The sequence below is a fragment of the Labrus mixtus genome, chromosome 22 (genome assembly GCF_963584025.1).
Source record: "Labrus mixtus chromosome 22, fLabMix1.1, whole genome shotgun sequence".
Taxonomy (NCBI): domain Eukaryota; kingdom Metazoa; phylum Chordata; class Actinopteri; order Labriformes; family Labridae; genus Labrus; species Labrus mixtus.
In genome coordinates, this window is record NC_083633.1 from 3,305,381 (window position 1) to 3,332,642 (window position 27,262).

The following is a 27,262-nucleotide window of genomic DNA, read 5'->3' on the forward strand; positions in this document are numbered from 1 at the left end:
AACTGTTGTCATGGAGAAAGTCACACAGCTGTTTAGCTACCACCTTCTCCAGGATCTTCGAGATAAAAGGAAGGTTGGATATAGGTCTGTAGTTAGCCAGAGTTCCTGAGTCCAGAGTAGGCTTTTTAAGTAGAGGTTTGATTACCGCTACTTTAAATGTCTGTGGTACATAGCCTGTCAGTATAGACGAATTGATCATATCTAATATGGAGTTGCTAACTAAGGGAAAGACTTCCTTAAACACCTTATTATCTGCTTTTTAATTGTTGTTGTAATGTTTAATCAGTGATACATGTATTTTCAGACTGCATTATTGGATTACCATGTGATGTTTACTGTATGCTGGGAGAACTGGTGAAACACAGGTGATGTGTATATGTCACTATCTGTAAATGCAGTTATTTCTATTGAAACTTACGCTTTCATTTCTTTCATCCATCAAGTCACTTGATATTAGATCTGAACCGGAAGTCTGTCTGGCTGATCCACTTGTTGATCACTTGCAGGATTCCAGTTATATCTTTTGGTTTTGGTCCTCAATGATTGTCTCAGCTTCCTCCTGGTCTGTAAAGACATGAGCAGATCAGAAGATTATGGGACAAGTTAGTGCTGGAAGAGGTTTAGAGGCTGTTCTAAACAAGATATTTTGTACTTTTTATTGAACATGCACAGCAGTGAAAGGAGAAGTTGGGCACATATTTAGAAATTGTGTTAACAATTTTCGAGCATGTGCAATTCTATCAACCACATAAATTGAAACAAACTCATGTTTCAAATAGATTGGATATAATGTTTAGACCATATTGTTAGTCTCAGTGATAGTACAATAGGTACAATACACAACCCACAGATAGCAGGCTGAACAGCTAAGGTATAGGCCATATTAAATGAGCTACAATTGAAAAACAATACAAAATAAATGCATTATTCTTACATCATATATCAAAGTCATTGTTTTTTAGGCTGGTGTGACAGAACTAACAAATCCCACCACCCATAAAGACGGTGGTAAGTTATGGAATTCATACGAAGAGAAATAATTTAAAACAGCATGTGCATACATATGGTTGGAAGACTAAGACAGCTGTTCATGAGTCATTTTCAGCCCATGTTTTAAGCCTTAACAGAAGAATTTAACTGCATTAACTAATTACTTGGTCATTTTCATATATCAGCAGATCATAAATTGGGATAAAAAATGAATCCAACACCAACAGTGCTAAATCTGCTCCTGTGTTGAAACATAAAGTATACACCTGGTTTACACTTGCTTCTAGAAAGGCATAATCCAGAGCCTCTTTAATACATGCATTCAGTTCTTCTAGCATGTTTTGAGACATAGTAAACCTACAGTACACATATATCCAGAGGTGTAGTGGTGCCTAAACAAGTGGGTATATTGTTGATTTTTCCCCAAAATGTTTTTTTTTTAAGTGTCCCATCCAGCATAGGATAAACACCCTCTGTTATAAACACTGACATGTCTGACTGCACTTGTATATTTAGTTCACCTAAAAAAATTGGCCTTATATATTTGCACATTGACACTCAGCATCGGCTGGTTGACTTAAGTAAGGATTGTTGTGAAATTACCATTAGCCACAGAAAAAGGAGCAGACTTTATTATTTTAACCAGCCAACAAACTACAGGCTGAGACAACAACAGAGTGATGCATTTTGAGTGAACTATTCCTCATTCATAGCTGTGTTGGGGGTAATGCTTTACAAAGCAATGCACCACTCTTATCTTATTACTTTTTAGTTGTAACAAGTTACATAAAGCATTTCAATTCAAGTAATTGGTTATTATTTCTAAGTGTGTATACCCTATGGAGAATGAAAAGTAAGTGGGTATACTCTATATAGCTACCTGCATATACAATCCACTAAACCATTTCCTCTAGTTATGATGTTAAATATAATATTTGATTAGATATGACAGAGGGAAATTACCTTCACTGGCCTGTTCTTTGTGGGCTCGAAGTCCGAAGATGAGTCAGACAAAACGATGGAGTCATCTTGAGGGGAAACTTCTTGCTTTTTCCGGGAGCAGGTGTAGATGCGTAGCATTTGTAGATTAGTCTGTTCGTACAGCTGGTTCACTGTGCTTTCAAGGGGTACTGTGGTGTGACTAGAAAGCCGAATATCAAACTTGAAGTCTTCTATTGGTCCTTTAGAAGAACGTCCATTTGGGAAAAACAAGCCTTTACCAGTCTCCAGGAGCTCTCCCATAGTGACTGTCTTCTGGACAGAAAGATGCCGTGTTCCGCCTCCATGTCTTGTTCGCACCTGATGATAATCACCGTCATCAAAGTGAAGCCATCCCATTTCAACCTGCCGGGTGTCTTTGGCTGCATGAGGAGTTTTCTGTTTTCCCCGTAGTCTGTCTCTTATCTTCTGCATGAGAGCAGAGTGTTTTTTCCTCACCCGACCTTTCGTTTGTCACAGTTCTCTGCCGACAAAATGCTCTGAGTGCAAGCCGGTCCCCATACCTGACGATATACTGTCCTAACTCCTCATCAGTCATGACATTTATGACGTTAATGTCAATCTGAAAAATCAGAAAATATGTCAGACGTTTGACAAACTACACATTGTACAGGCTAATGCAGCTAACGTTATATCGCTTTATTGGCTAGCATTTTACCTTACAAGCATGAAATGAGTTAACAGTTTACCTTATCATCAGTTAGCTGGTTAATAGTGCTTTCAGGTATATTTCGGGTTTTCAGGAAAGTAAATAAATCCACCTCTGCCTCCATACTGCCTAACAGGTTATGCTAATTGGTCTGTTACCTGGAGCTGTCCGAAAGAGTTTCAGGTGCGCACGCGAAAGTTTCTTGTGCGCACGCGAAACTTTCTCATGAGCACGCAAAACTTTCTCGTGAGCACCGGTTAGTTTCTGGTGCGCTGAGAAACATATATTTTTATTTTTTCTGCCTATGTCCCTTTAGGGGCTCCTTACATTTTAACATAACTCAAGCATATTTACATAAAAATGTTCAATCCTGTTTACATTGACAGAAGCGTCATTAATGTCATATTCACAAGCACTGCACTTGGGTATAAAGAAGATTTGGAGAATCTCCCGTGGGGAGAAGAGTAGTCACTATCCAGCCAAAAGGCAGAGATCTAGTGTACTTTTAAGAATAGAAAACACATTAACAAAAACAAATGTTAATACAATACAGCAGGGTCAAAACATCTTGAAACGCGAGGTTTCAGGATAAACCAGGAAGACGGATAAGCAAGTAAAGTAGTCCGATTAGCAAATACAACTGCTGTAGTAGCAGCAACGTTTCGCTGGTTTTAATTAAATGTACTTAATAAAACGAAGTATCCCTGCATCATATTATAACAGATGGAAAACAATTTCACTCACCTGTAACCACATGTGCGTAGTCTCGCTCAGCGAAAACTTTGCAAAAAAACAAACAACCTCACGTCCAATGTTTGGGGACATCACAACGTTACCTTTACGCACATGCGCTTAGCCGCCTTTCAGTATAACCAATCTGGTCACATAAACTTTACTTGAATTGTTTTAATTAAATGTATTCAAATTACATTTATGTTGTGTTTAATCAATAATATAAATTAACTAATAATTTGATTTGGTTTAATCTAAAGTATAACCAATCTGGTCACATAAACTTTACTTGAATTGTTTTAATTAAATGTATTCAAATTACATTTATGTTGTGTTTAATCAATAATATAAATTAACTAATAATTTGATTTGGTTTAATCTAAAGTATAATTAATCTGGTCACATAAAGTTTACTTGAACTGTTTTAATTTGATTTATTTAGTGCATATTATAGTTGTGTTTAGTTATTATTTTATATAAACTTTGGATTTGGTCTAATTTAGTTACATTTTACCCAAAAATATAACTTATTGTTTATTAAGGCCAAGAATAATTTTTTGAGGTATATTTTCAGACTGGTTATATTATAACTCCATTCTGAGCAGGACTCTTATGGTCTGCCCTGATCTTGTCATCTTAGTCTCTGGAGTCTCAGGAATGACCCTGGTGTGGGATCCGTTTCTCTGCAGACTTCCTTATGATAGGTCAATGTTGTAACACCTTGGTGTCTGGGCCGGCCCTCTGATGACTCCAGCTTGCTTTTTTGTTTTTCTACCCGGACTGTTTGTCCAGATCTGAACTCCTGCCTTTCCGTTGTAAAATGCAAAACCCTTTGATTTTCTTTCTTAGCTTGATAAGGATTTTTCTTGAACATGAGGATAAAATTTAGAATGGATTTAAAAAGAAAAGTGTTTTTTAAATAAATGACTTTACTTTACTATGTACAGTAAGCTAAACTGTAAATGTTCAAAAACAAGCAGAACATAACACTGCTTTATTTTTTCCTTAGGTAAAAATGTGATTGGAATTTTGGATTTCATTAGAATGATGGTTTTTTAATACATTTCTTCGTTTGGACTTCTTAAACATTTGTGTGTAAAAGATATGAAACAGACGAGCAGGAAGAGCGCCTTAGATTTATGTTCTGGGTCTTTATTTTTCCATGCCCAGGTTTGTAATAAAACTGCAGTTTTTCATATTTCTTGCTATGTAGAGTATTCATTCAGTATGCTGCATTTAATTTAAGACTGACAGAATAGCCTCAGTGCGACGAAGTATACATTTTAAAGACTTTTTAGATTAGATACATAGCTGTTTTTATTGGTTATTTTATGCTAAATACTTTTAATACACCCTCTATTGTCTGTTTTTTTATTGTCTGCTCACCCCTGATTTTAGAACATGTGTGATCTTTTAAAAACTGGACTCCTAGGGCTCCTTTTAACCCTAGGTGGCGTTGTTGGCTTTAGTTAGTAGTTTTGCTACCGTTGATTTCCGCCCCGGCCACACATGCGCCATGACGCAGGCTGGAGCAGTGCCAAGTGCGGAGAAAGTACAACAAAAAACAAACTGAGGCTACCTGTGTTGACTGTAAGTGGACGTCAGTGATATGCTCGGTTTGCCCCAAAAACAACCCAATGTCTTGTCTTAGTGCTTAGTGAGCTCATCAAGAGGACTTCTTTCATTGTTATTTTAACAACAACATGAAAACAATGGTCACTAAAAAAAAGAAGAAAATATGTAAAGGGTTTGTACATTAACATTCAAGTTATCGTAGAGAGAAGAAATAATGAATACGTTTAATGTTGTTGGGGTTTTATCAAGTCAACTTTGGTTATATTCTTTAATAATTATATTTAATTATTAATAATATAAATAACAATATCATTAGACTATGTTTAATCACCTCTTGGGGCACCACCCTGGGATCAGAGAAATATAACCAAAATATCACTAAAATCAGTCTCAAATTAGTTATTTAATTACTAATATTATTAATAATTACTAACTATATTTAATAAATTGAAGGTGTGAAATCCGTACACAAAGCCGTCACACCCAGCTTATATCACAATGCAAATACACCAGTAATCACAAAGGACTGCTCTCTTAAATTATAACAGAATTTATTTAAACAAAGCAACATCAATCCAAAATCATTGAACTTAATCAAACAAATAACTATTACAAACTAATCTAAGCAAACAAACATCAAACAAAACTTGTGAATGAGGTGTAAAAGTGTAGTTGTGTGTGTGTGTGTGTGTGTGTGTGTGTGTGTGGGGATGAGAGAGAGAGAGAGAGAGAAAACAAGCTGGTGGAGAGAGACTATGCACCATGTGGCTTTGTCACATGGTGACAAAATGGTGGACAACAAAGGAAGCCGTGTGGCTGCCTTTTGAAATAGTTTGAGCTCTCTGAGCTGAGTTCAGTAACTGTTACTTAAACACCAGAAAGCCAGTGGCCAGACTTTTATTCGAAGGTGGGTACACTGGTCTTTCTGTTTGTGAAAGCTGTTGACTGAAGGTAAATTAGGATAGCGTTACACACATAGGCGAACATGGCGATTCATCACAATAAAACAAATGCAGCAGCTTACAACAGATAATAAACAGAATGTGACGTGTCGTCAACAATGATGCATAATTATCAGTGGTTATAAAAGAAACATAACTATTCCTGCCCAGACCAAAGCTCTTACTTGGGGTAACTCCTGGTGATCGTTGCAAAGTTGGTTAGATCGTTACTCTGTTGAATCATCAGATTCAGGCAGGTTTCCTTCGTGGCAGATGTAGGAGGAGGGTAGCGGGATTCAGATCTTCGACCAGAGCGCTGCTCTGTGGTCTTCTGGTTGCAGGAGCCGAGTTCTTTATGTGACCTTGTGGATTCAGGTATCAGTGGGCTTTCTTCAGCGTTCCTGTCCAGTTGCGTTGAATGACGTCTTACGAAAAATCAAAGGAAAGAAACTCTTCTTTTTGCTCGAACCTGATAGCATCTGATTGCGCTCAAAACTCCTAAAAATATGTCGTGGAAGTAGTCAACTGAATCCTCTGATGCTTGAATTCAGCATGTGAAGAGCTACCTAGACTGAGCAACCTCAGCTCTGAAGTTTAACCTATGTAAGCCAAGAACAGGAAGATTGCCTCCTCAAATGTTGGAGTCCATCATGTGCAAAAAGGATATCTTGTGTCTGTGGGCAGACCACATTTGAAGAGAAAGAAGCAATGCCTGACGATTGCTTTTAAAGACTGGAACTGATGGTTGTTTACCTCAGTTCTCCTCCAATGAGGATAGAGAATTCAGACACCCCCCACCCCTCATTTTTCACACCTATTTCTTAGTTGCTGTTGGGGGGTGCTGGGCTAAAACTCCTTTGTTTAGTTCCCTCCAAAATAACTCTAGTCAGGCTTGAGTCCTTTGTCCAGCACACATGGCTGAGGCCAAACAATACAGAGCAAAGGAAACAAACTTTAATAAATAGACTAAGAGAGAAGATGAAACTTCCATCCACCACCTCAGCCACAGCAACCAGAAGCTTTAATTGTAAGCCTACACTTTGTGGAAATAAGAATGCTGAATAGAAGACAATGAAAATATAACTTGGCTGGTTGAACTACCAAGATTATGTACAAACAAGTAAGAAGGCCTACTGGGGGTGGAACAAGAGAGATAGTTGTAAGCAAAGATGATACTGTATCCACCATACTTGAAAAAGGGAAAACACTTTTTTTCCCCAACGGTGCATTGACTTTCCCCAACGGTACATCGACGAAAGGCAAATTAGAGGACTTTGAGTGCATACTTTCTGTCATTGGTTCTGAGGAGCCCCTTGAGGGTAGTGTCACAGTTTGAAGTTTGTTAGAGCAAACTAATTACAAGATCCACAGACTATACCTCTGTACAAAGCCAAAAGATTGTAATGATTCTGAGCTTAGTGATGCAACAACAGACATGCCCTTTTCACCTGACACATCCAACACACTTGGGCCAGCTACACATACATCGCCATCCTCATCCAGCCCATCACTGCTCTCCCCCACTCCTGTCAAAAGACCTCGGTACGGCAGTAGGCCTTTCTCTTGGAGCAGTCCCAATACTACCTCAACATTCCAAGCTACTCTTTCTACTCAAACATCAGGGCAGCCTCTTATAGATCTTTCCAGTGATGATGAAGTTATTGTACTTGGATATGGCACCAACATGCCTTGTGAACTTGTCGATGGTCTTGCTGACCCTCTGATATACTCACCTCTACACGTCAAGACCACAGTAAGTCTAGATTCCTGGCCAGTTAACAGCCAACAAGAAAGCGGCGCAAACACAGTCTTTGAAAATCAAATAGAAGAAGTAGTGGTAGCTGAGATGGAAGAAGATATTATTCACATTGTGGATTCTGAGCAGGCTTCAAGTTCCATTGATTTCCAGAGAATATAGTGGAGAAGCAAGTCATTGTGATCCGCAAAGCACACTGTCTTATGGACATGATTGAAGCATTTACAGACAACTGCATACTGGATGTTAATATTTCAATCAGGCGTGTGTTTGAACGTAGCGAGGCTGAGGCTGGAGTTGGGAGTGGGGTCACCAGAGACTGCCTCACTGATTTCTGGGATATGTTTTATGCAACAAAGACCTGTGGAACCAACTACAACAGTGGTTCTCAAACTTTTTAGACTGCGTACCACCTCCGAAAATATTTGGTTCTCCAAGTACCACCATTATGGTAGATGTTAAAATATACTGTAGGTCTATTTCTGCACACATTTTACCCTGGAGGCAAATATATTCATAAAAAGAATATTATTTATTATTGACTGTTGACAGCCACACTATAGGACTACTAAGGGCTAGCGCTAGAACTGGCACTTAAACGCCAAACAACGCTGACATTTGCCCAAATTAAAAGAAGTGCAGCACAATAAAAATGAAAACTTTATACCAACAACCTGTTTGAGAATATCTAGTCTCCAGTGTTTCCCACACAAAGACGATACCTGGGCCCAAGTATATTTCTGGCCTGTTCTCATTTAATTTTTAATTTATTCATAAAATTGCTGCGTGCCTGAGAGAGCGGGGGAGAGAGAGAGAGTGCGTGAGAGAGTGAGAGTGCGTGAGAGAGTGAACGCGTGAGAGAGAGAACATGCGAGAGAGTGCAGGCTCCGTGCAACCACAGTCTCTGTATTATAAGGCTCTGCGTTCAACATAGCAAAAAAAATCCTTCTCGACTTCTGCGCATAGTTAAGACAGCAAAATAGAGCAGAATCACATCAGCTTCAGAGCAAGAGAGAGAGAGATAGAGGGTGAGCGACTGTCCGTACACTATACTGTCCGTATACTTGTAAATGCATCACAACAGAAGCATCTCCTGGCTCCGTTTTAAAAATGTTAATGTACAGCTGCTTGCCACCGATTCTGTGCTGAACTCCAATAAGTAACAGAATATCTGTTAATGTAGGCCTACAGCTGCTTTCTGTTGATTTAGTACTGAACTCTTATAAATAACGGAATATCGAGTGGAACTTTTCAAAGCGCGAGGCGTACTCCTGGTGTTTATGTCTGTGCGCGCGCGAGCATAAATTGAGAAGATTAAAGTTGTTTGTTGCAAAAACTAGATTAATTTAGAGGGGAAAACACATTTGATATAAATACAACCCAATAGATACAAGCCAGATAAGATAAGAGTACGACAAAAAAAATAAAAAATGGCGTTTTTTGCTAAACGTTTTTTTTTTTTGATATTGTGGAGATTCCTTTGAGTACCACCACAAAGAGCGGTACGCATACCATAGTTTGAGAATCAAACATGGATATGGATGAACTCCTCAGCATACTCAGCAGTCACAACTGCTGTGTACTCCCAACTGAAGAAAATCTGCCAAGTCTGGTGGAGGAAATAGCCCACAAAGAGATGGTACAAGAACCAGCATTTATCATAAAGTGTTGGAAGCCAATTCTCAGGTCTATTGGACAATCCATGAGTTGGGAATGACTGAAGAACATTCTGGATGATCTCAAACCCAAGGCAAGAAACATTACCAAAACCATCAAGTTACCAGGATCTATGTCACTGGAAGAACAAACTACCTCAAATCATCTCTTGAGATTTGTAAGAGAAAGAGATGAGAAGGAGCTTGGCCTATTCCTCAGGTACTGTGTCTGACTTGTTCCTATCTAGGACCATTCACAGCAGAACAGCCACAGTTAGCAAGGGCGCCTTTGGCTCACATCTGTAGTTGTTCTTTGGAACATCTAACTACAAAGACTATGCAGATTTTAGAACAGAATTCATCTCTGTGTTGAAGAGTGGAGTGTGGGTAATGGATTTGGCCTAAAACGGCTTTGTTTGCTTAGACAGCAAATGAAAACTGCACACACGCACACACACACATACACACACACACACATTCGGAAGTTTAGCAGCGTCATCTTTTATATAATCCACAAATTCTACATGTGGAGGGCAGATGCATCGTTGTAGTAGAAGAAGGTAGAATTTTTCTTTTAAATGTATGATCTCTTTAAAATTCAAATATGACAGCTGTGGAAAAAAAGTCACACTTGAGTTAATATTTCAATAAAGACAATTTATTTACAAAAAATAGAAATGTGACACTGTATTCTTGGAAAAGTTGCATGTAAAAACTGGCTAACTGTTTGTGGTTGATGTTTTTCCATTGTTAATTAAACCTAAAAATAGTTCATGAATTACAGTGTTTGTAATGCTATACAGATCTTCAAACCTGGAAGAGTTTATATTGCCAGTACTGTTCTATATTGTCAGTGTCAAATTCAAAGTGCTATATATACATTTTTCTAACCACAGTTAAAGGAATATTTGACTTAAGTAGAACACGTTTCACCAGTCTTACCTCTATCTAAAGTTATACAAATAAGCTGGTGACTGTCCACTGCAAAAACTCAAAATCTTACCAAGAATATTTGTCTTATTTCTAGTCAAAACAAATCTCATTACACTTAAAATAAGACACATCACCTAAAAAGTCACTTGATTTCCATATGTTTTACTTGTTTCAAGCAAATTTTCACTTGAAATAAGAAGAAACTCCATCGAGTTAGTTATTTTTTGCTTGTAATAAGAAATAAACACTTACTCCATGGACAAATTGTTCTACTTATTTAAAGTGAAAATTTGCTCGAAACAATAATCAAGTGTTTCATTTATGACACATAAAAATGAAGAAAAGATTGATCATGCCAAGCCACAAAGTCATCCACAACTGCCTCATAACCCTGCTCTCCCCCCTCAAGAAGGCTGACAATCAAAGTATCATCAACACATTTCCCAATGTGTCTGTTTTTGATAGATTGATTGATCTTTATTGTCATTGTAAATGTATACAATGAAACTCTGTAGGAGCAATCCAGCTGCAGCATATAAAATATGTACACATACAACAGCACACGCACACAAATGCTGCAACACTCATTAGTGTACATAATGTACAGAAGGGCTGACAGACAACAAGCTGGTGGAAGAAAAGATCAGGATAGAAAGAACACCATTTACTGTCACGCACTGCCACCTATTGGTAAAAAGTCCATTATCCAACCATTCAGGATAGGATCAAGTTTAAAGGTCCCATATGTAGGATATTTACTGAATTAAATCATAAAAATGACCTAACTATATCATCAGACATCAAGGAAACATGCTATGCTTCTCTGTCAACAGATATTTTACCTCAGAGAGGACATGATTAATAATCAAAGCAATAAAACATTTACTCACATAATAACTTAAGCTCATGAATCATTTAACGACAGTGGATCCATACTTTAGCTGATTAACACATCGAATAAAAAAAAAAAATTGTCAACTTAATGGTTAATAAGATAGTTACATGATTGTTAAGGTGAATAGGAGACGCTCCCTCACAAGCCGAGGTATTCTCCTGACTTTTTTCTTTTTCAATTGAGCAGCCAAAGGTTGGATGGCATAATGGATTTTTTTTTTTTTTTTTTTTTAGTTTTCATGTAAATTGGCTGAAGAAATTCATGTCATGGGTATTTAGTAATGGGTAGATAGTGAGTATTTCCGCATTACATGTTCTAGAGTAGCTAATTATAATTTAACAGATAATGTAACTACACAAATTGTTGCATAGTTAATGGGGAATTAACTACTAGTTAGCCATTAATGGGTAGATAGTAACTTCTCATACAATTCTATAGAGTAAATGGACTAAATGGTAAATTTTGCTTATTGTGGTATGGTAAATTTAGACTTGAGCTCAGATGTATTTATTTTACCTGTTTTTATTAGAGCTATTTGACTTCAAACTGATTGCAATCCGGTTTGCTCTCGTTTTTTTTACTCACAATTCTCTGTTAAAAAGATGGATCAAAGTAATACTTGCTTTGTCTGTATAGTCTGCTTTAGGAAAAATAAATAATTTGATAGAAACACACAAGAAGCAGAAAAACTGCTTCAGTTTCAGTTTTACCAACAAGAGCTGCATTTTTCCTGAATTGTTAAAATTCCTTCATTAAATGAACAGCTATCTCTTATTTTGTGGGCATATGTAGGACAATAGAACATCAACCATATTCTTAATGATGGGACGTTTTGGATGAATGTTGTGTGGTAAGTGGTGAGCAAGAACCATATCCCATGCATCCACCAGTTGGACATTAAGTCCTGTGAACACGGCTCTGAGCACCTTGTCCACCTGAAACGAGAACCAGTCACCGTTGCTTATCACATTACCAACGTGCATAGCTTGGAGGGTCCCAGTTCTGATGACCACCAGTGTGCCAGGAGCCCTATTCAACAGACGGATCACTGCCTTGCGGATGCTCTGAAGCCGTCTGATGTAAAGTTCAATTGGAAAAGTGCTGAAATGGGCCCAGATTCCTAAAACTACAACTGTGTTGGTACCACCAACCAGCGTATCAAGTTCTTTGGAAACGTAACACTCCTTACTGGTTGGTATTATTGAAATCCGAAGAGGAAGACCATGAATGCGGTATGTTACCATGATTTTGTTTGTATTTTCCCATATCATGTAAGGTCCTGCTGGCTTCGGACTGTTCAGGTTTACTGCATTAGCCTCTGCAAGTGTGACAGAAGGAACAGATTAAGCTGCAATATTAATAAACCACATTTTGCCTACAATAACTGTGGAACAGATACCTGGAAGAGAAGCATCAAGGTACTCAAACCACTGCCTGATGGTTGAGTCTCCATACATGTGGACCACCTTGCTTTTCAAACACTGGCTGATTGCAGAGTCGTTGTTGAATTGTTGAACGTTAGAGCCACCTAGTGATTGCCACACACCCTGGTAGTAATACCCAGAGAGTCCAGACTTCCCACTGTCTTGATTGACCGCAGGTTGCCCTGAGAAGAATTGAAAAAAAAAGGATTGGGTTATTTCAGGTATCATTTATCATCAACAGACCCTTTACCCCCCATATGGGATATCCTTACTACCTAGCAATTACCAAAATAACTTCATTCTGCCAATGCCTTGGTATAAGAGAGATAGGTTGTATGTACTTTTTCACAAGTCACTTTAACTGTCAAGGTCTCAAGCTCATTCAGTTTCCATTTTTTATTGGTGAGAGTAGGAAAGATCATGCTTACCTTTCCTTCGTGGCAACACAATGACACTGGCAGGTCCTGAAGCCGGAATGAAGACTTTCAGGTTGACATTCCTGTATAAAACTTCACATTATATATTGTACTTTACACACACTAATATAATCACTGTCAAAACATGATTTACCAAAAGGTAAAGATTTAATTGCAAAGTTACTCTGCCTCCATATTTGGGCTTTAAAGATATATAAACACCTTTAGACTTACTCATAAATGTCTGTTGTTATTAACTAGACATATTTGAACCAGGAGATACATAGCTTTTTAAGCTCCATCACCTTTGAAAGAGCTTCAACTCTTCGGTCTTGAGTACACTATTATATCCTGTTTTCATGTGGTTAAACCTGGCATCACAGCTCAGATTCCTTGGCTTGTAGCAGAACCACGGGTCACCTGTATGGAGGTCAGTGTAGTTGCACTGTGGCTGGCTGGTTTGACGTAGGCAAACATTACAGATGGTAGATTCAGAGATTGAGCCTGAGCGGAAGACGCTTTGGAAGCGAACCCTATCAGGATGATCTCTGTTTAGCCTACGTAGAACTGTGACAGCCTCACTTGAGTGGACAAGGGTCACCTGATAAAACAAAGAACAAGAGTTTAAAGTTATAGCATACAAGAAACACCCCATGTACAGTACCTGTATAAATAGATAGTTCATAACTATTCTTTAGTTTTTTGCTTCAGCGCACTGAAGTTGCTAATTTATTTAACTTAACAATCTCTCTTATGTTTAAGAGGGTTGATATGGTAAACTCTCCACTAGCTGGCCATTAGAACTTGTTTTCTTCTCTCTGTTATATCAGCTGAAGACGGACAGAAAATGTTGGGAGTAGAAAGTGGGGGGTGACATTCAGCAAAAGGCCAAGAGTGGATTCTAATCCCAGGCCACTGCAACAAGTACTCTGTAAATTGGCTCGTAACATAATATCCGGACCCTTAGTTTTGCAACTATCTAACCCAACAATTCTGACACCATCTCTGGCCCATAGACAATTTTAGAGTAGCTGAAGTGTTCTGTAGAGCATCAGACCATTAAAAAGTGTAAACATAAAGTGTTATGAGTGTTGTGACCAGCCGTGTGTTGGACAGACTCAGGCCTGTGGCCCAGGTGTGAAGTGTAGGGGGAAGTCAGACTGTTTTTAAGAGTCTTGGTGCGTAGTCGGCAACTATTTGGTCGAGCACAGAGAGTTTTCTTTCCTTATATTTTCTTTGACGTCGTTGAATGCAACCGGACCAGGAGCGCTGCAGACTTCCACAATGTCTTTGTTTTAACTTTGAATGTTGTTGCTTGTTAGCAAAAGTAATCAGGGGGAATGGTTTACATTTCATGAATTAAACTACCTACAGGACAATACCATTGCAATAGGTAATTCTTTTGGCATTACTTATTGTATATTAATATTTAAGGATATAGCCTTGAACTTTACCTCAACCTGTGCACTTCCTTCCCAGAGTAAAGGGAATACAGCAGAGTAGGAGCCATTAAGGAGATCCACCACTCGTCCAGCCACACCTGCTTCAAGTGCCCTGTTGTGCAACCGGGCAACAATTGCATCTCCTCCAGACTTCTTGGGGTTACCTTGGAAGTCGTACATTTTTATCATAACTTCCAGCTGGTCTCCTACATGCCGCTCGTCTCCAATCCCCCCTGGGAGAATGATGAAGGTGCTGTGGGCGGCATTACTTGTCTGACTCAATGAAAAAGGAGCTGGCAGAGGAGGAGTTTCAGGCCAAGCAATGGAGTCCAATATGAGACGTTCCTCCTCAGCATCTGCAGAAGACAGTGGCTTGATGGTGCAGAAGTTGTCAGGCATGTAAGGAGCCAACACAGGACCAGTGGAAGGAGCGGAGGTCACTTTCTTCAGGAAGATGATAGAGTTTTCTTCAAAATGAATCTGGCAAGGGGTCGAAAAAGAAGGATGGTTACAACGATGTATCAAACAAATGGACTAAATTAAACTAAAAGAGGATGGAAGGTTTTTCAAATATACTGCCATGATCTCTACACAAGAAAAAAAGTTACAGGATTGCAAGGGATCTAATATGTGGATGTCAGTGGACAAGAAAACATCCACCGCATCTTGACTTCACAAAGACAAGCCACTCTGCGATGCTCTTTTTATACCTAGAAATGTTACTCGCCTGTTTCCTGTTAACCTTATTAACTGTAAGATGTTCCATCAGCTGTTATTTAAAGCATTTTACAACTTTTATACTATTTTGTTACCACTGTCCCAACTGTTTTAAACATGTCTTCACCATCAAATTTAAGTACAATTTATTTTTAAATGGAAAATGACTTCCCCTCCCAGACTTTTCTGTGGTAAATTGATGCACCGTGCTCCAGCATCTGGCAAAAATAGAAGCCTTGTGTAACTGGCCGAGCTGAGACAGTGGAAGCTGGTGGAATTTGGCCGTCAGACACACTCTGGCTCAGCATTGAAAAAAGTTTTTGTTACTCCCCTACAGGCCTTAGCTTTCACAGACGTCCCATTAGGGGACATTCAAATGATTAAATGGACCAGAGTCTCACCAAATATGTGGACGAAAGTAAAAGCATCTTTTGGTTTGCAATCTCGGGACTAACTTACATTGAATTTATAAAGGGTTTTACTCCCTTCCATACAGATGCAGGATTTAGGAAATGGTCAGAATATGAACTCACTAAGCTACAGCAACTCCACAGGGATAGAAGTCTAAAATTTGAACAGTTAAATAGGAATTCACACTTCCTAACACTGATTTCTTTATATATTTACAGTTCAGGACATTTTCCACTAAGCATAAAGAATGGAATAAAGTCTTGGAGCCCACTTGAATTGAGGAGTTTCTGTTTATAGCATTGTTACGGCCCTGGCCGTATATTTGTGTATTGTATAGCGGTGTGTGTGGGAGTGAGACCTCTGTGTGTTTTGCGTGTGAGGATTGATGCACCTGCAGATGGAGCTCGGGGATTGGTTGGGGGACTCAACCAGCTGGAGGGAGGACGCCGCCGTCATTGGTCGGGAGTGGTGTCACGTCTATAAGGCTTGCTGGGATTCTCAGGAGGGGCGGCGCGTGTACTGACAGCAGCAGCATTCGTTATTCCTCGGCCTCCAACTTAGACTTAGATTTCAGATGTTGTCACAGAATTGTTAAAAGCTTTGAATTGTGTTTTTCTTATTCGAGCAAATCTTTTGTTTGAGAAGCCGTTTATGGCCTTTTTTCTTTTGTGCTCATTTTGTTTCCTGTGTTTGGTTTTGTTTAAGTTTAGAGATTGTTCTTTGTTGATAGGTGTTTGAATTGGTGTTGGAAATAAATCTTTGTTAATCAAGATTAGTTTTTGCTTTTGGTTTGGGGACCGGGGAAGTAACTTGCCGGGGGTTTTTTTATGTTGCAAACCTGCCCCCCTAGACGGGTTTGTAACAAGCATCATAAACAGAAACATGAAAATAACTGATGTTGGGATGGTTTTGGTTACTCTTCATGAATTGATTTTCTCCCATTAAATGCTGTTCAGGCATCCTAATGCAAAAACTGAGCTCATCAATCAGTTTTAGCTCATCAAACATGTTTTTCCTTTTTTAAACAGGAACACTCAAAAACTCAAAGACTTTCTATTATTATATTCAAAACTTAAATTTAAATGGATCTCTCCACCCCAGTTGACATGTGAAAACTGGAAATGTGATTTTGAAAGGGGAAGAATTCTGCTCGTTGTTTATGCACAAGATAAATAAATAAATAAACATTTTTTGCATTATAGAGTTGCATGATGTCCACTCTAGTGGACACTCCTGTAACTTCAGAATTACTATTATTAACAAAATTTAAAAAACATATTCAACATTTCATGTCTTAAGAAGTCACAGTGCAAAATCAAATGTCACATTTTAAGAGTATTTAAAGTCCAACTAAATCACATTTGACCTTTTAACTGCTTAATCATGTAAACACCTGTGATTCTTTTTGGTTTATTGCATGCAGGGATGGCATCAAGTTTGTGTGCATGTCATGTATGCATTTTCCCTGTCTGTCTCCAATAAGTATTTATTTAATTATTACTAACAATAAAGTATCATTAAGATGTTATTTTCTGTGAAAATGTCATAACTTTAAACACAAAAAACACAAGTTTTCTAAGTTTGTCTCTTTAAGGAATAAAGCAGTGAAATATTTGAATTAAAAATGCTCCCCACATAAATGTTATATTATCATCTGTCCCACCTTTGACAAGGCGTATAGTTGGTTAGGATTTTGGGGGTGCAGCAGGTGGGCATCATTTTCAAGTAGGGCCCATGCTAGTGCCCTCACCCCCCAGCCCCTGTAGTGTTTATTTGCAACAAAAAGATTAATGTTATCTTAGAGTACATCGAAAGAGACTGTTTTAAATAGTCTCCTGTAATCAGACTCAAAACATACAAATTCCACCTTTAAAGTGTTACCAATAATCCCAGTTCTCACCTGCAGCAGGTCCATGCTTCTTAGTACAAAGAACAACACATACACAAGGAGGAGGATGAGACAGGTCTTCAGAAGTTTCATGTTGACATGGTTACTTATAAAACCTTTTAGCCACATGGTGAGTCCTCCTCTGGTACTGGATTAAAACAACAAAAAGGGGAAACAGACTCTGTGTTAAGTTTATCATATGAATTCTTCTTGAAGACACTTAACTCAGTCATAAAAACCTCTGAATATTTATAGTGTGTCATCATGTCTAGCTTTCAACATCAAACTAATCTAGTCAATCGAGAATGTGATAATTATCTGTTACCAAACAGGGAGTTTACAACAAAACAAGTTTTTGGTGCTTGAGGTTTGACAGGAACATAATTACAATGTTCATACTGATGGTCAAATTCTCACAATCAGGTGTGCCAAGGTTACATGGTCTTATGAAATGTACTGACGTCACTTGAGGACAAAAGGTTGACTTAAGGTAGGGTTAGTTTCCCTGCAGGCACACAGTAATGGAGGCACGAAGGAAACATGTACATTTAGCCTAATCAATCAATCAATCAATCAATCAATCAATCAATCAATCAATCAATCAATCAATCAATCAATCACTCACTCAATCAATCAATCAATCAATCAATCAATCAATCAATTTTATTTATTTAATTGGTACTATTTTGTTACTTTATACTTTAGCACATTTACATTTCAGATTCTAATTCTATTCCATTTATTCCTCAATGTTTTTTCTTCAGTTTCACTTGTTACTTTGTAGATTAAAAAATCAATGATTCTAAAAATCATGATGTATAATTTTAGACAACATTAAATTAAGCTCATCAACTCTGTGTCTCACAGCTTCAGCATATATGATACCATGTCTGCAGTAATTTAATTGAAACTGTTCAAATAGCTCATGCTTCCCAAATGACGACACTTATTTTTGGGCATTTAAATATATTTTGATGGCACTGTACTACCTCTAAATGGAGGACTATTTTTAACTAGATTTATCAAACTGAACATGTGCTTTTTAACTGATGTGATCATAGATTGATAAAGTATGATATATGACATGGGGGTTTTATATCAGAGCTTTAACTCAAACAGTGAAGAGTATTTCCTATCCCTAAAGTATCCAGTAACAAAACAAGTAAATGTGATACAGGGGTTCAATTAAAAACAAAAATCAGAAGCAAAGAGCTTAAAGCATGCAGCATAAAAGAGGTACAGAAAACGTTAAAAAATACCTTCAAAGTAGACACTAATAGAAACATGTTATTTTCCCAGCATCTATAAAATTAAACAGAAGTTACACCCAAACAAAATAAAGATGAAGATGACGGATACCCTTCATAAGACTTTCCTCCCTACATTCAACCATTGTTTAGATATCCAGTGATGTGTCAAAATCTGGACGATAATGAATAAAAACGCCAGCTCAAACAACAGATAACAAAGCAGTTTTACAAAATGGAGTTAATGTTTTGCCTAAAACCACACCTGTAATTACCTGACAGCCTATTTACAACTGGTCACCTCATCACATCCCGTTTGTCTCAGATCCTTCTACCCACCCTCCCTTCCCTACTTCCATTCACCCTCCTTCCTCATCCATTCCCTTGTTGTGGATTTTTCTGTTGGTAATAAAAGATCTCAAGTCAAAGTCTTTTGTCTTTGTGTATTTTATTGCATATAGTAAGAGTTGTTTTGCAAAAGGGGTAATCAGCTACAAAAGTAACATCAGTCACAAGTGCATCAAAGATTCCCGGGGCAGTCCCGGTTGTAGAGCATACATTCACAGGGTGTAGGTATAGAATAGAATAGAATAGAATAGAATAGATGTTTATTGCCATTTGCACAGGTACAGGACAGTACAGGTACATTGGAATTCTTGTGTGTTTCTCCCTGAGTCAGCTTCTACAAAAAAGTTTAAATTATATATAAAATAGAATAACATTGTAAGAAAAAAAAGAAAGAGTACAAAAAAGTTAAAATAAATAAGTTGTATTAACAGCTAAGTAAATTAAAATAAACTGTACAGAAGTTATACACTATATAATACAAAAAAAATAAGGGGGGGAACACTGTACAATGAAATGAAAATATAAATATGTTTTCTTACTGCACTTATTATCTCTTCTTGCACCTGAGGTTATTGCACACATATTTTTCACATTATATAATTGCACTGTTTTTTGTTTTTAAGGTTAATATTGCACACTTGTATTGCACTGTGAGGTGGTCAACTGTCCATTTAGTCTGTGAGGTGTGGGGTGAAGTACTTCCTTCCCATCTTAATGTCCTGTGCTATAGGACATTAAGATGTATATTGCATATACATGAGTAATACATGGTCATTGGTTTCAGCTTGCCCTAGTGACTACGTCTTCTTCTAGTTTGCCTGGTGATTTATCTAACACCAACAGAAACTCCTTAGTCAGGAGGGCACTGATTTAGGATCATGCTGTACTCAGATAATGAGGAGCGTACCTGTTGGAGATGCAGACCAAGGCCATACAGAGAAACAGTTTTTAAATGCTATGAGGCACGAACAGCTAAGTCTTTTAAGTTCAAGGATGACAGACAGACAGTATTTTTCCACTACACCCTCCTTCCTCATCCCTTCCCTCCCCCCTCATCCCTTCCCATCCAACTTGACACACGCCTCTCCCTCATCTCTCTCACTTCAGGTACAGTCTGGGGCCGTAATCAGTTTGGGTGGATCCATACCCGAGACGGAACCCCCACTCTGAGTCTCTCGCTCGCCCGATCAACCTCCTAGACCAGCCTGAAAGACGATGGCCATCTCACACCTACACCCCTCTCATACACATACATCTGTCAATATATCTTACAATTCACATTAAATGTTCAAACTAATACTGTTGTGGCATGGTCCTTTCTAGTGAATTGGTGTTTAAACAGGCCGTTTTCCCTTCATGACATATCAAAGGGTAGTAACCCCTCTTCCAGATGGGTGGCAGTCCAACAGCTAGGTGTTTGTTCTGCCCTCTGATTGACCACCAACATCTCCTGTCTCAAGATTAGAGTAGAGAGGTGAGAGATAGTATTGAAGAAGAAGTATGAAGATGGCACCAGTTCAGAATAAAGTGCTAGTATTCACAAAGAATGACTGCAATAGTACGGGGCAGAATACCTGGGAGCCATTCTCTAGCACAAGAAATATGACTCAATCATCAGTGTGATTAGGCTAGATGTTGAAACAAACAAGCCAAACAAAATAACCACCCTGACACACATTCATTTCTGAAATTATCCTGTAAGTGTAACCAAAACGTTGCCTCACATCTCGTCACCATAAGCTAAGGGATTATCTGCCATCGTATGGTGATCGGCTGGCTGTTTTTGGATACTGCAGACGCAAGGAAAACGAACCAAGGAGTCGCAAGATGAAGATTTTTGAGCGGCTTAGAGGAAAACTATCAAGAAGCAAGGGTGATCATGTGCCTGAAAGAGAACATCACACTATTCCAAAGAACGCCCAAAAGAATCAGAGAAATTTTGAGATAGGATGGATGCATTTCAGAGAAGGAGGATTTGTGCAGGTACGCACCAAAAAGGGTGGAGGGACCAGAAAAGAGAGTGTCTCAAAGGAAAGTAAAAAAAAAAGAACTTGCTAGAAAAGACTCTGCACTTGTTTTTTCCACATGGAAAAAATGCAGAAGGTACCCTTACTGATTTTGACATTGATTTGACCGATTTTCAGCAGCATTCATTGGACGATACTATCACAGTTGGAGAACTGTATGAAAAGACAAAGTTACCTCTCTTACGTTTCTATTTAACAATCAAGAAGCAAGACATACATCTGGAGGAGGAAGATAGTGATGCAACCACAGAAGGTGAAAACACACATGTTAGATCTGATAACCATTACAGCTCTCCAGCAGAAGCAACAGATGTGGAGATAAATACCCCAGATATCATTTTCGTTGGAAACAGCACAGTATATACAGATGCAAGAAGTGAGAGTGTGTCCCTTCTCTACACCACGGTTGACCCAACTGATTTCCGTAGTTTCCCTGAACATGAAACATTACTTAATTTGGATGTCTTAGAGGATAGTGACATTGTAACTTTCCCCACACAAAGCGTCTATGTAAGTGAATACTCCAGTCTTGATGATACATTGCCTCAGGAACCACCTTTGCCTCCTTCCTCGGATATAGGACAGGAACAAGCCTGTCAGAGAGAAGGGCTAAAGAAAATTGTTGTTCTTCATCGAGGACAGATTCTTAAAGAACTTATGCAAGTTTTTTCGGAGGAAAGATCATGGAGGATAACCTTTACTTTCAAGTTATCCTACCGGATGGAATGCTTGAAAAAGCTGTGGATGATGGAGGTGTTTTGAGGGATGTCCTGTCAGAATTTTGGAATGACTTCTATGAGCAGTGCACTTTGGGAAATGTCTTCAAAGTGCCATACCTACGTCATGATTTTTGTGAACAAGAATGGGAAAGTGTAGGCTGAATTATCACATTTGGCTGGAAAAAAAGAGAAGTACCTTCCTGTAAAACGTGCACCCATGCTGTTGGAACAAGAACTTTTGGGCTTTGTGGAGAGTGATATTGTGGGTATCTTTTTCAAGTATGTGTCGGAGTCTGAGCGAGTGATCCTTGAATCATGTCGTTTACATTTTGAAGATGTTGACCAGGAAGAACTGTTGGAAATTATGGATATTGACAACTGCCGGAGGTTTCCAACAGCAGATGACATTGAGCAAATCTTGAAGGAGCTTGCTCACCAAAAACTGATTCAGGAGCCTTCTTTTGTGATTAAACATTGGAAGAAAATGCTCAGACCTATTAGATCAGAACAGACCTGTTGCTCATACATGTGGCTGTTTCTTGGAGTTGCCAGTCAGTTATGACAGCTACCCAGAGTTTCGACATGAAATGAACAAAGTCCTAGAAGGCAGTGTGTGGGTAATGGACATTATCTAAGATAAAAAGATTTCAGCCCAAATGTGCTTGACTGACCTCAGAGGCTCAGGATTAGGTTTGAAGGTTTTCAGATGAAATTTGGGTATTAAAGTAATAACTACAGATGTTTTACCTTACTTTAGTATCACACTTTTAAAAGACCATTGTGTAGAAATTAGTGACACCTTGTGGTGAGGTTGCTCACTGGCAACCGATAGAATACAACAAAAGAAGACACAACAATCCTTAGTTTCTGATGATTAAACAATAATAACATTTGATTTCTGACTATAAATCTCCCTAAATTCTACCTAGTGGTCCTTTAACATGCTTTCAACATTCTTCTGCTGCCACTTTTAAGTTGTTCATCATTGCTTTCAAGTTAAGAAGTTTAAAGAAGTATGTTTCAATGCAGAGTACTGTGAATACCTTTATTAAGTACGATGTCTAAGATTGATGGTGTAGACTTCACCAACAAATTAGTTATTTCAGACAACATATTACGGTTATAACATAAGTTTCTTGTTCTAATGTCAAAGGTAATTTTTGATGCGAGAGAAAAATGGAGGAACTTAACCATCTGTGTTCTCTTTGACACATTTACAACTGGTGTTTTTTGAAGCTTGAAAGCATTTGTTCATCTTACTGTACCTTGGCTCCATAACACAAACACAGAACAACAAGCCTCCATCTTGTTTTTGGGAAATCCCCACTTTAAGCTTCACTCTATTGTCGATACATTAGAGAGCTTGCATCTTGCTTTTGCAAAGAATTCTAAGTTTACCTACTTATATTTATTTTATTGATATGACAGGGTAATGTCATTATATGTCATGTTTGCATAACCTTTTTTTGTTTTAATTTAAAAAACATTACCTTATGATAAAAAATCAAAATGAAATATTTGTGTTATTTTCTTGGTACATTCATTATTTTGAGTTCAGAGTTTTTCCAGCACATTTATGGAAGTTATTTCTTTATAACAAAACAGGTATCTTTGATTTAATACTCCTGTCATTTCACATCTCAAGCATTATTTTTCAGGTGCTGTTATTGCTGGTTATCGAAAGAGAGCAAGGCATTCTCAACTGTTCCATAAGCCAATAACTTTGTTACTGCTATATACTACGTACAAGAAGGAACTTGACTTGGGGTTTTGGTGCAAAAAAATTAGGTGCCAGATCCTGCCAGAACAGGATCTGAGAGAGAGAGAGAAAGAGAGAGAGACAGACACACATAGAGAGAGAGACAGAGGGGGGAGAGAGAGAGAGTGGGAGACGGATGCACGTCGTGATTTTATGCACTTCTCCTCACTTGATAGAAAATAATGAAGCTTTTACTGCTCTTTAAACATGCTGCAATGGTCACTGTGCAATAACTAGCTTACTATTATTGTACATTTTGTATATATTGTGTGTTGCTTTATCTTGTCTTTAATCTGCTGTCTGCATATTTTTTATATTTTATTTTATTTGTATCTCGTACATTGCTGATTATTGTGAATGCGCCGGGCTGCCCGAAGATCTGTGCATTCAGGGACGTGTTTTTTTGTCTCCTCCCCGCTCATACCGGTAACTAAGTCAAACAACAACATTGCTCTAAGAAGTGGAGCAAGTTTACATTTACATAAAAGAAACTGAAAAAAAAAATAAAGCTACAGTATGTGCATTCACCTGACTTTTAAAACAGAGCAGATTTGTATTTTCTCATGTTAATGCAATATGCTTCCATGTGTTTTTCACTGTTATTGGACGCTTTCTATACCTTTAAAAACAGTGCAGGCAGAGGTTTGACTTCCTTAATGCTCAGTTTGAGCAGAAATATAACCTTGTAGCCTCATGAGGATTAATCATCATTTCAAAGACACGTTAAAAACAGGTCGAATGACTGATCATATCGGTTGCCTGAGACAGTTGATTTAAAAATGAACTGTCACTTCTTTCATTTAGAGCTCTTTGATTGACTTTATTAGTCACTCCTGTAGATTCCCCTTTAAATTCATGAATTATAAATAAATGACCCTCTTACACCTGCGTGTTTAAAGCAGACTCACCTCCAAACAGATGGGCTGTAGTTCCGGGAGTAGTTGCTCTGCAGTGTTTGAAAGATGGTGAGGCTGTAGTCGGATTATGTGGCAGTGGTTTGGCAAGTTAAGGTTCAAGGTTCAATGTTGTCTTTATTATCCCTGCAAGAGGGTGTTGGGCCCCAGCCATGTGGTTGGGACAAAGGACTCAGGCCTGTATCACAGTCTCGTGCCTGACTAAAGTTATATTGAAGGCAACTAAACAAAGGGATCTTAGCCCAGCAACCCCCCAACAGAAACTAACAAATAGGTGTGAAAAGTGGGGGGGTTGGGGGCTTCTGAACTCTCTATCCTCATTGGAGGAGGCCTGAGGTAAACCCACAGGCAGCTCCAGTCTTTAAAAGCAATCACCAGGCATTGCTTCCTTCTCTTCAAGTGTGGTCTGCCGACACCAGAGGATACCCTCTCCAACAAGATGGACTCCAGCATTCGAGACAAACCCTTTCCTCCTCTTGACTTACATAGGTTAAACTCCAGAGCTGAGGTTGCTCAGTATAGGTAGCTCTTCACATGCTGAATTCAAGCATCAGAGGATTCAGCTGACTACTTCCATGGCATATTTTTAGGAGTTTTGGGTGCAATCAGATGCTATCAGGTTCGAGCAAAAAGAAGAGTTTCTTTCCTTTGATTTTTCGTAAGACGTCATTGAACGCAACTGGACAGGAGCACTGAAGGAAGCCCACTGATCCCTGAATCCACAAGGACACATAAAGAACTCGGCTCCTGCAACCAGAAGACCCTATAGAGCAGCGCTCTGGTCGAAGATCTGAATCCCGCTACCATCCTCCTACATCTGCCGCGAAGGAAACCTGCCTGAATCTGATGATTCAACATTCAACAGAGTGACGATCTAACCAACTTTGCAACGATCACCAGGAGTTACCCCAAGTAAGAGCTTTGGTCTGGGCAGAAATAGTTTCAGAAATAGTTATGTTTCTTTTATAACCACTGATAATTATGCATCATTGTTGACGACACGTCACATTCTGTTTATTATCTGTTGTAAACTGCTGCATTTGTTTTATTGTAATGAACTGCTGTGTTCGCCTATGTGTGTAATGCTATCCTAATTTACCTTCAGTCAACGGCTTTCACAATCAGAAAGACCAGTGTACCCGCCGTTGAATCAAAGTCCGGCCACTGGCTTTCCGGTGTTTAAGTAACAGTTACTGAACTCAGCTCAGAGAGCTCAAAACTTTTTCAAAAGGTAGCCACATGGCTTCCTTTGTTGTCCACCATTTTGTGACGAAGTCACATGGTGCATTGTCTCTCTCCACCATCTTGTTTTCTCTCTCTCTCTCTCTCTCTCTCTCTCTCTCTCTCTCTCTCTCCTCTACACACACACACACACACACACATTTACACCTTCCACAAGCCTTGCTTGATAATGTTTGTTTGCTTAGATTAGTTTGTAATAGTTATTTGTTTGATTAAGTTCATTGATTTTTATTGGTGTTGCTTTGTTTAAATAAATTCTGTTATAATTTAAGAGAGCAGTCCCTTGTGATTACTGGTGTATTTGCATTGTGATATAAGCTGGGTGCGAAGGCTTTGTGTACGGATTTCACGCCTTCAATTTATTAAATATAGTTATTAATTATTAATAATATTAGTAATTAAATAACTGATTTGAGTGATATTTTGGTTATATTTCCCTGAGTACAGGGTGGTGCCCCAAAACGAGATTAAACATAGTTTAATGATATTTTATTTATATTATTAATAATTAGAAATAATTATTAAAGAATATAACCAAAGTTGACTTGATACAACCCCAACAAGGGCAATTTGTCTTGCAGTAAAACACATAAATACATACAGCCCGCAATCAGCAAACAACATACACTCTAAGAAATTGCTGTAAATTTACAAGGAAATTTCAACAGTATGATCCTGTTATGTTTAAATACAGGACATTACTGTATTATAACGATTTATAACAATATTTTACTGTATTATTAACATTTTAAGTTACAAATTTAAAGGCACTGTTTATTTATTATTTTAAAACATGGGGTTTTATAACCTGACATGCAAGGAATCATTTATCAAATCACTAGGTTTAGAAAATAAATATATTGTGTCCATTTTGGTAGAAGGAAATTAATCTATAGCTAGGTGTAGTATTTACAATTCACAGTAAAAATCTGCAAATAAAGTGTAAATAAACAGCATTAAACAGTTAATCCTTTCAACAGTATTTTCCTGTTAACATTTAAAATAACAGCTTTTTGCTGTATTTACAAAAACGGTAGAAAACTGTAAATTTCAGCAACAGCAATATACCGTTAATTTTACAGTAACTTCCTGGTAACCCTACTGCCAGTTGTTTACCGTTTTTTAACAGGGGGAATTTCTAAGAGTGTAGAATGGACAATAAATAAATACAGTAGATAAGAAACAGATGGAAACATGCCGTGTAAAAGCGCTTTGAGTTGTTGGAAGACTAGAAAAGTGCTATATAAGCTCAAGTCCATTTACCATTTATTCTCACAAAAATTATTAAATGGATAGATATCATTTAACATTTTGAAGGTTACTTCTTTCAGCAGGAGTGGGAAAGTCAGAAAACGTTTTCTTATTTTATGTTGGCAAAATGAGTCTGGCCCACTGGAGGTCTCACTTGAACCAATCCGGCCCCCGACCCAATATGAGTTTGACACTAGAGGTGGCAGAAATGTCAGAAATGTCTTTCCCTCAATTTGATCAATATTTTAGAGAGAGAGAGAGAGGGGGGGGGGATATGTAGATATCAGAGTCACAATGGTTTTTTATTGGCAAGTTAAGGTTCAAGGTTCAAT

At 38.2% G+C, this 27,262-nt stretch overlaps 2 protein-coding genes across 2 annotated transcripts in view; both read right to left on the reverse strand.

The window, feature by feature from the left end:
* Window positions 1-25,479, reverse strand: part of LOC132956309 (cytidine monophosphate-N-acetylneuraminic acid hydroxylase-like) — a 503,487-nt gene extending 478,008 nt beyond the window's left edge. Inside the window, exons 1-2 of the mRNA XM_061029688.1 lie at window positions 25,118-25,479; window positions 24,432-24,469 (exon numbers count right to left, since the gene is read on the reverse strand). Coding sequence (XP_060885671.1) covers window positions 24,432-24,469; window positions 25,118-25,170 — 91 coding nt within the window. The 5' untranslated portion in view covers window positions 25,171-25,479. The remainder of the gene's footprint in view (window positions 1-24,431; window positions 24,470-25,117) is intronic.
* On the reverse strand, window positions 11,647-18,064 carry LOC132956308 (NXPE family member 3-like). Its single transcript, XM_061029687.1, has 6 exons — window positions 17,436-18,064; window positions 14,420-14,887; window positions 13,271-13,566; window positions 12,978-13,048; window positions 12,525-12,731; window positions 11,647-12,443 (listed from the first exon to the last, which is right to left on the reverse strand). Exons 1-6 carry the CDS (start codon window positions 17,550-17,552, stop codon window positions 11,890-11,892), a joined length of 1,713 nt encoding a protein of 570 aa, XP_060885670.1. The 5' UTR covers window positions 17,553-18,064; the 3' UTR covers window positions 11,647-11,889.
* Window positions 25,480-27,262: the final 1,783 nt, after the last annotated feature.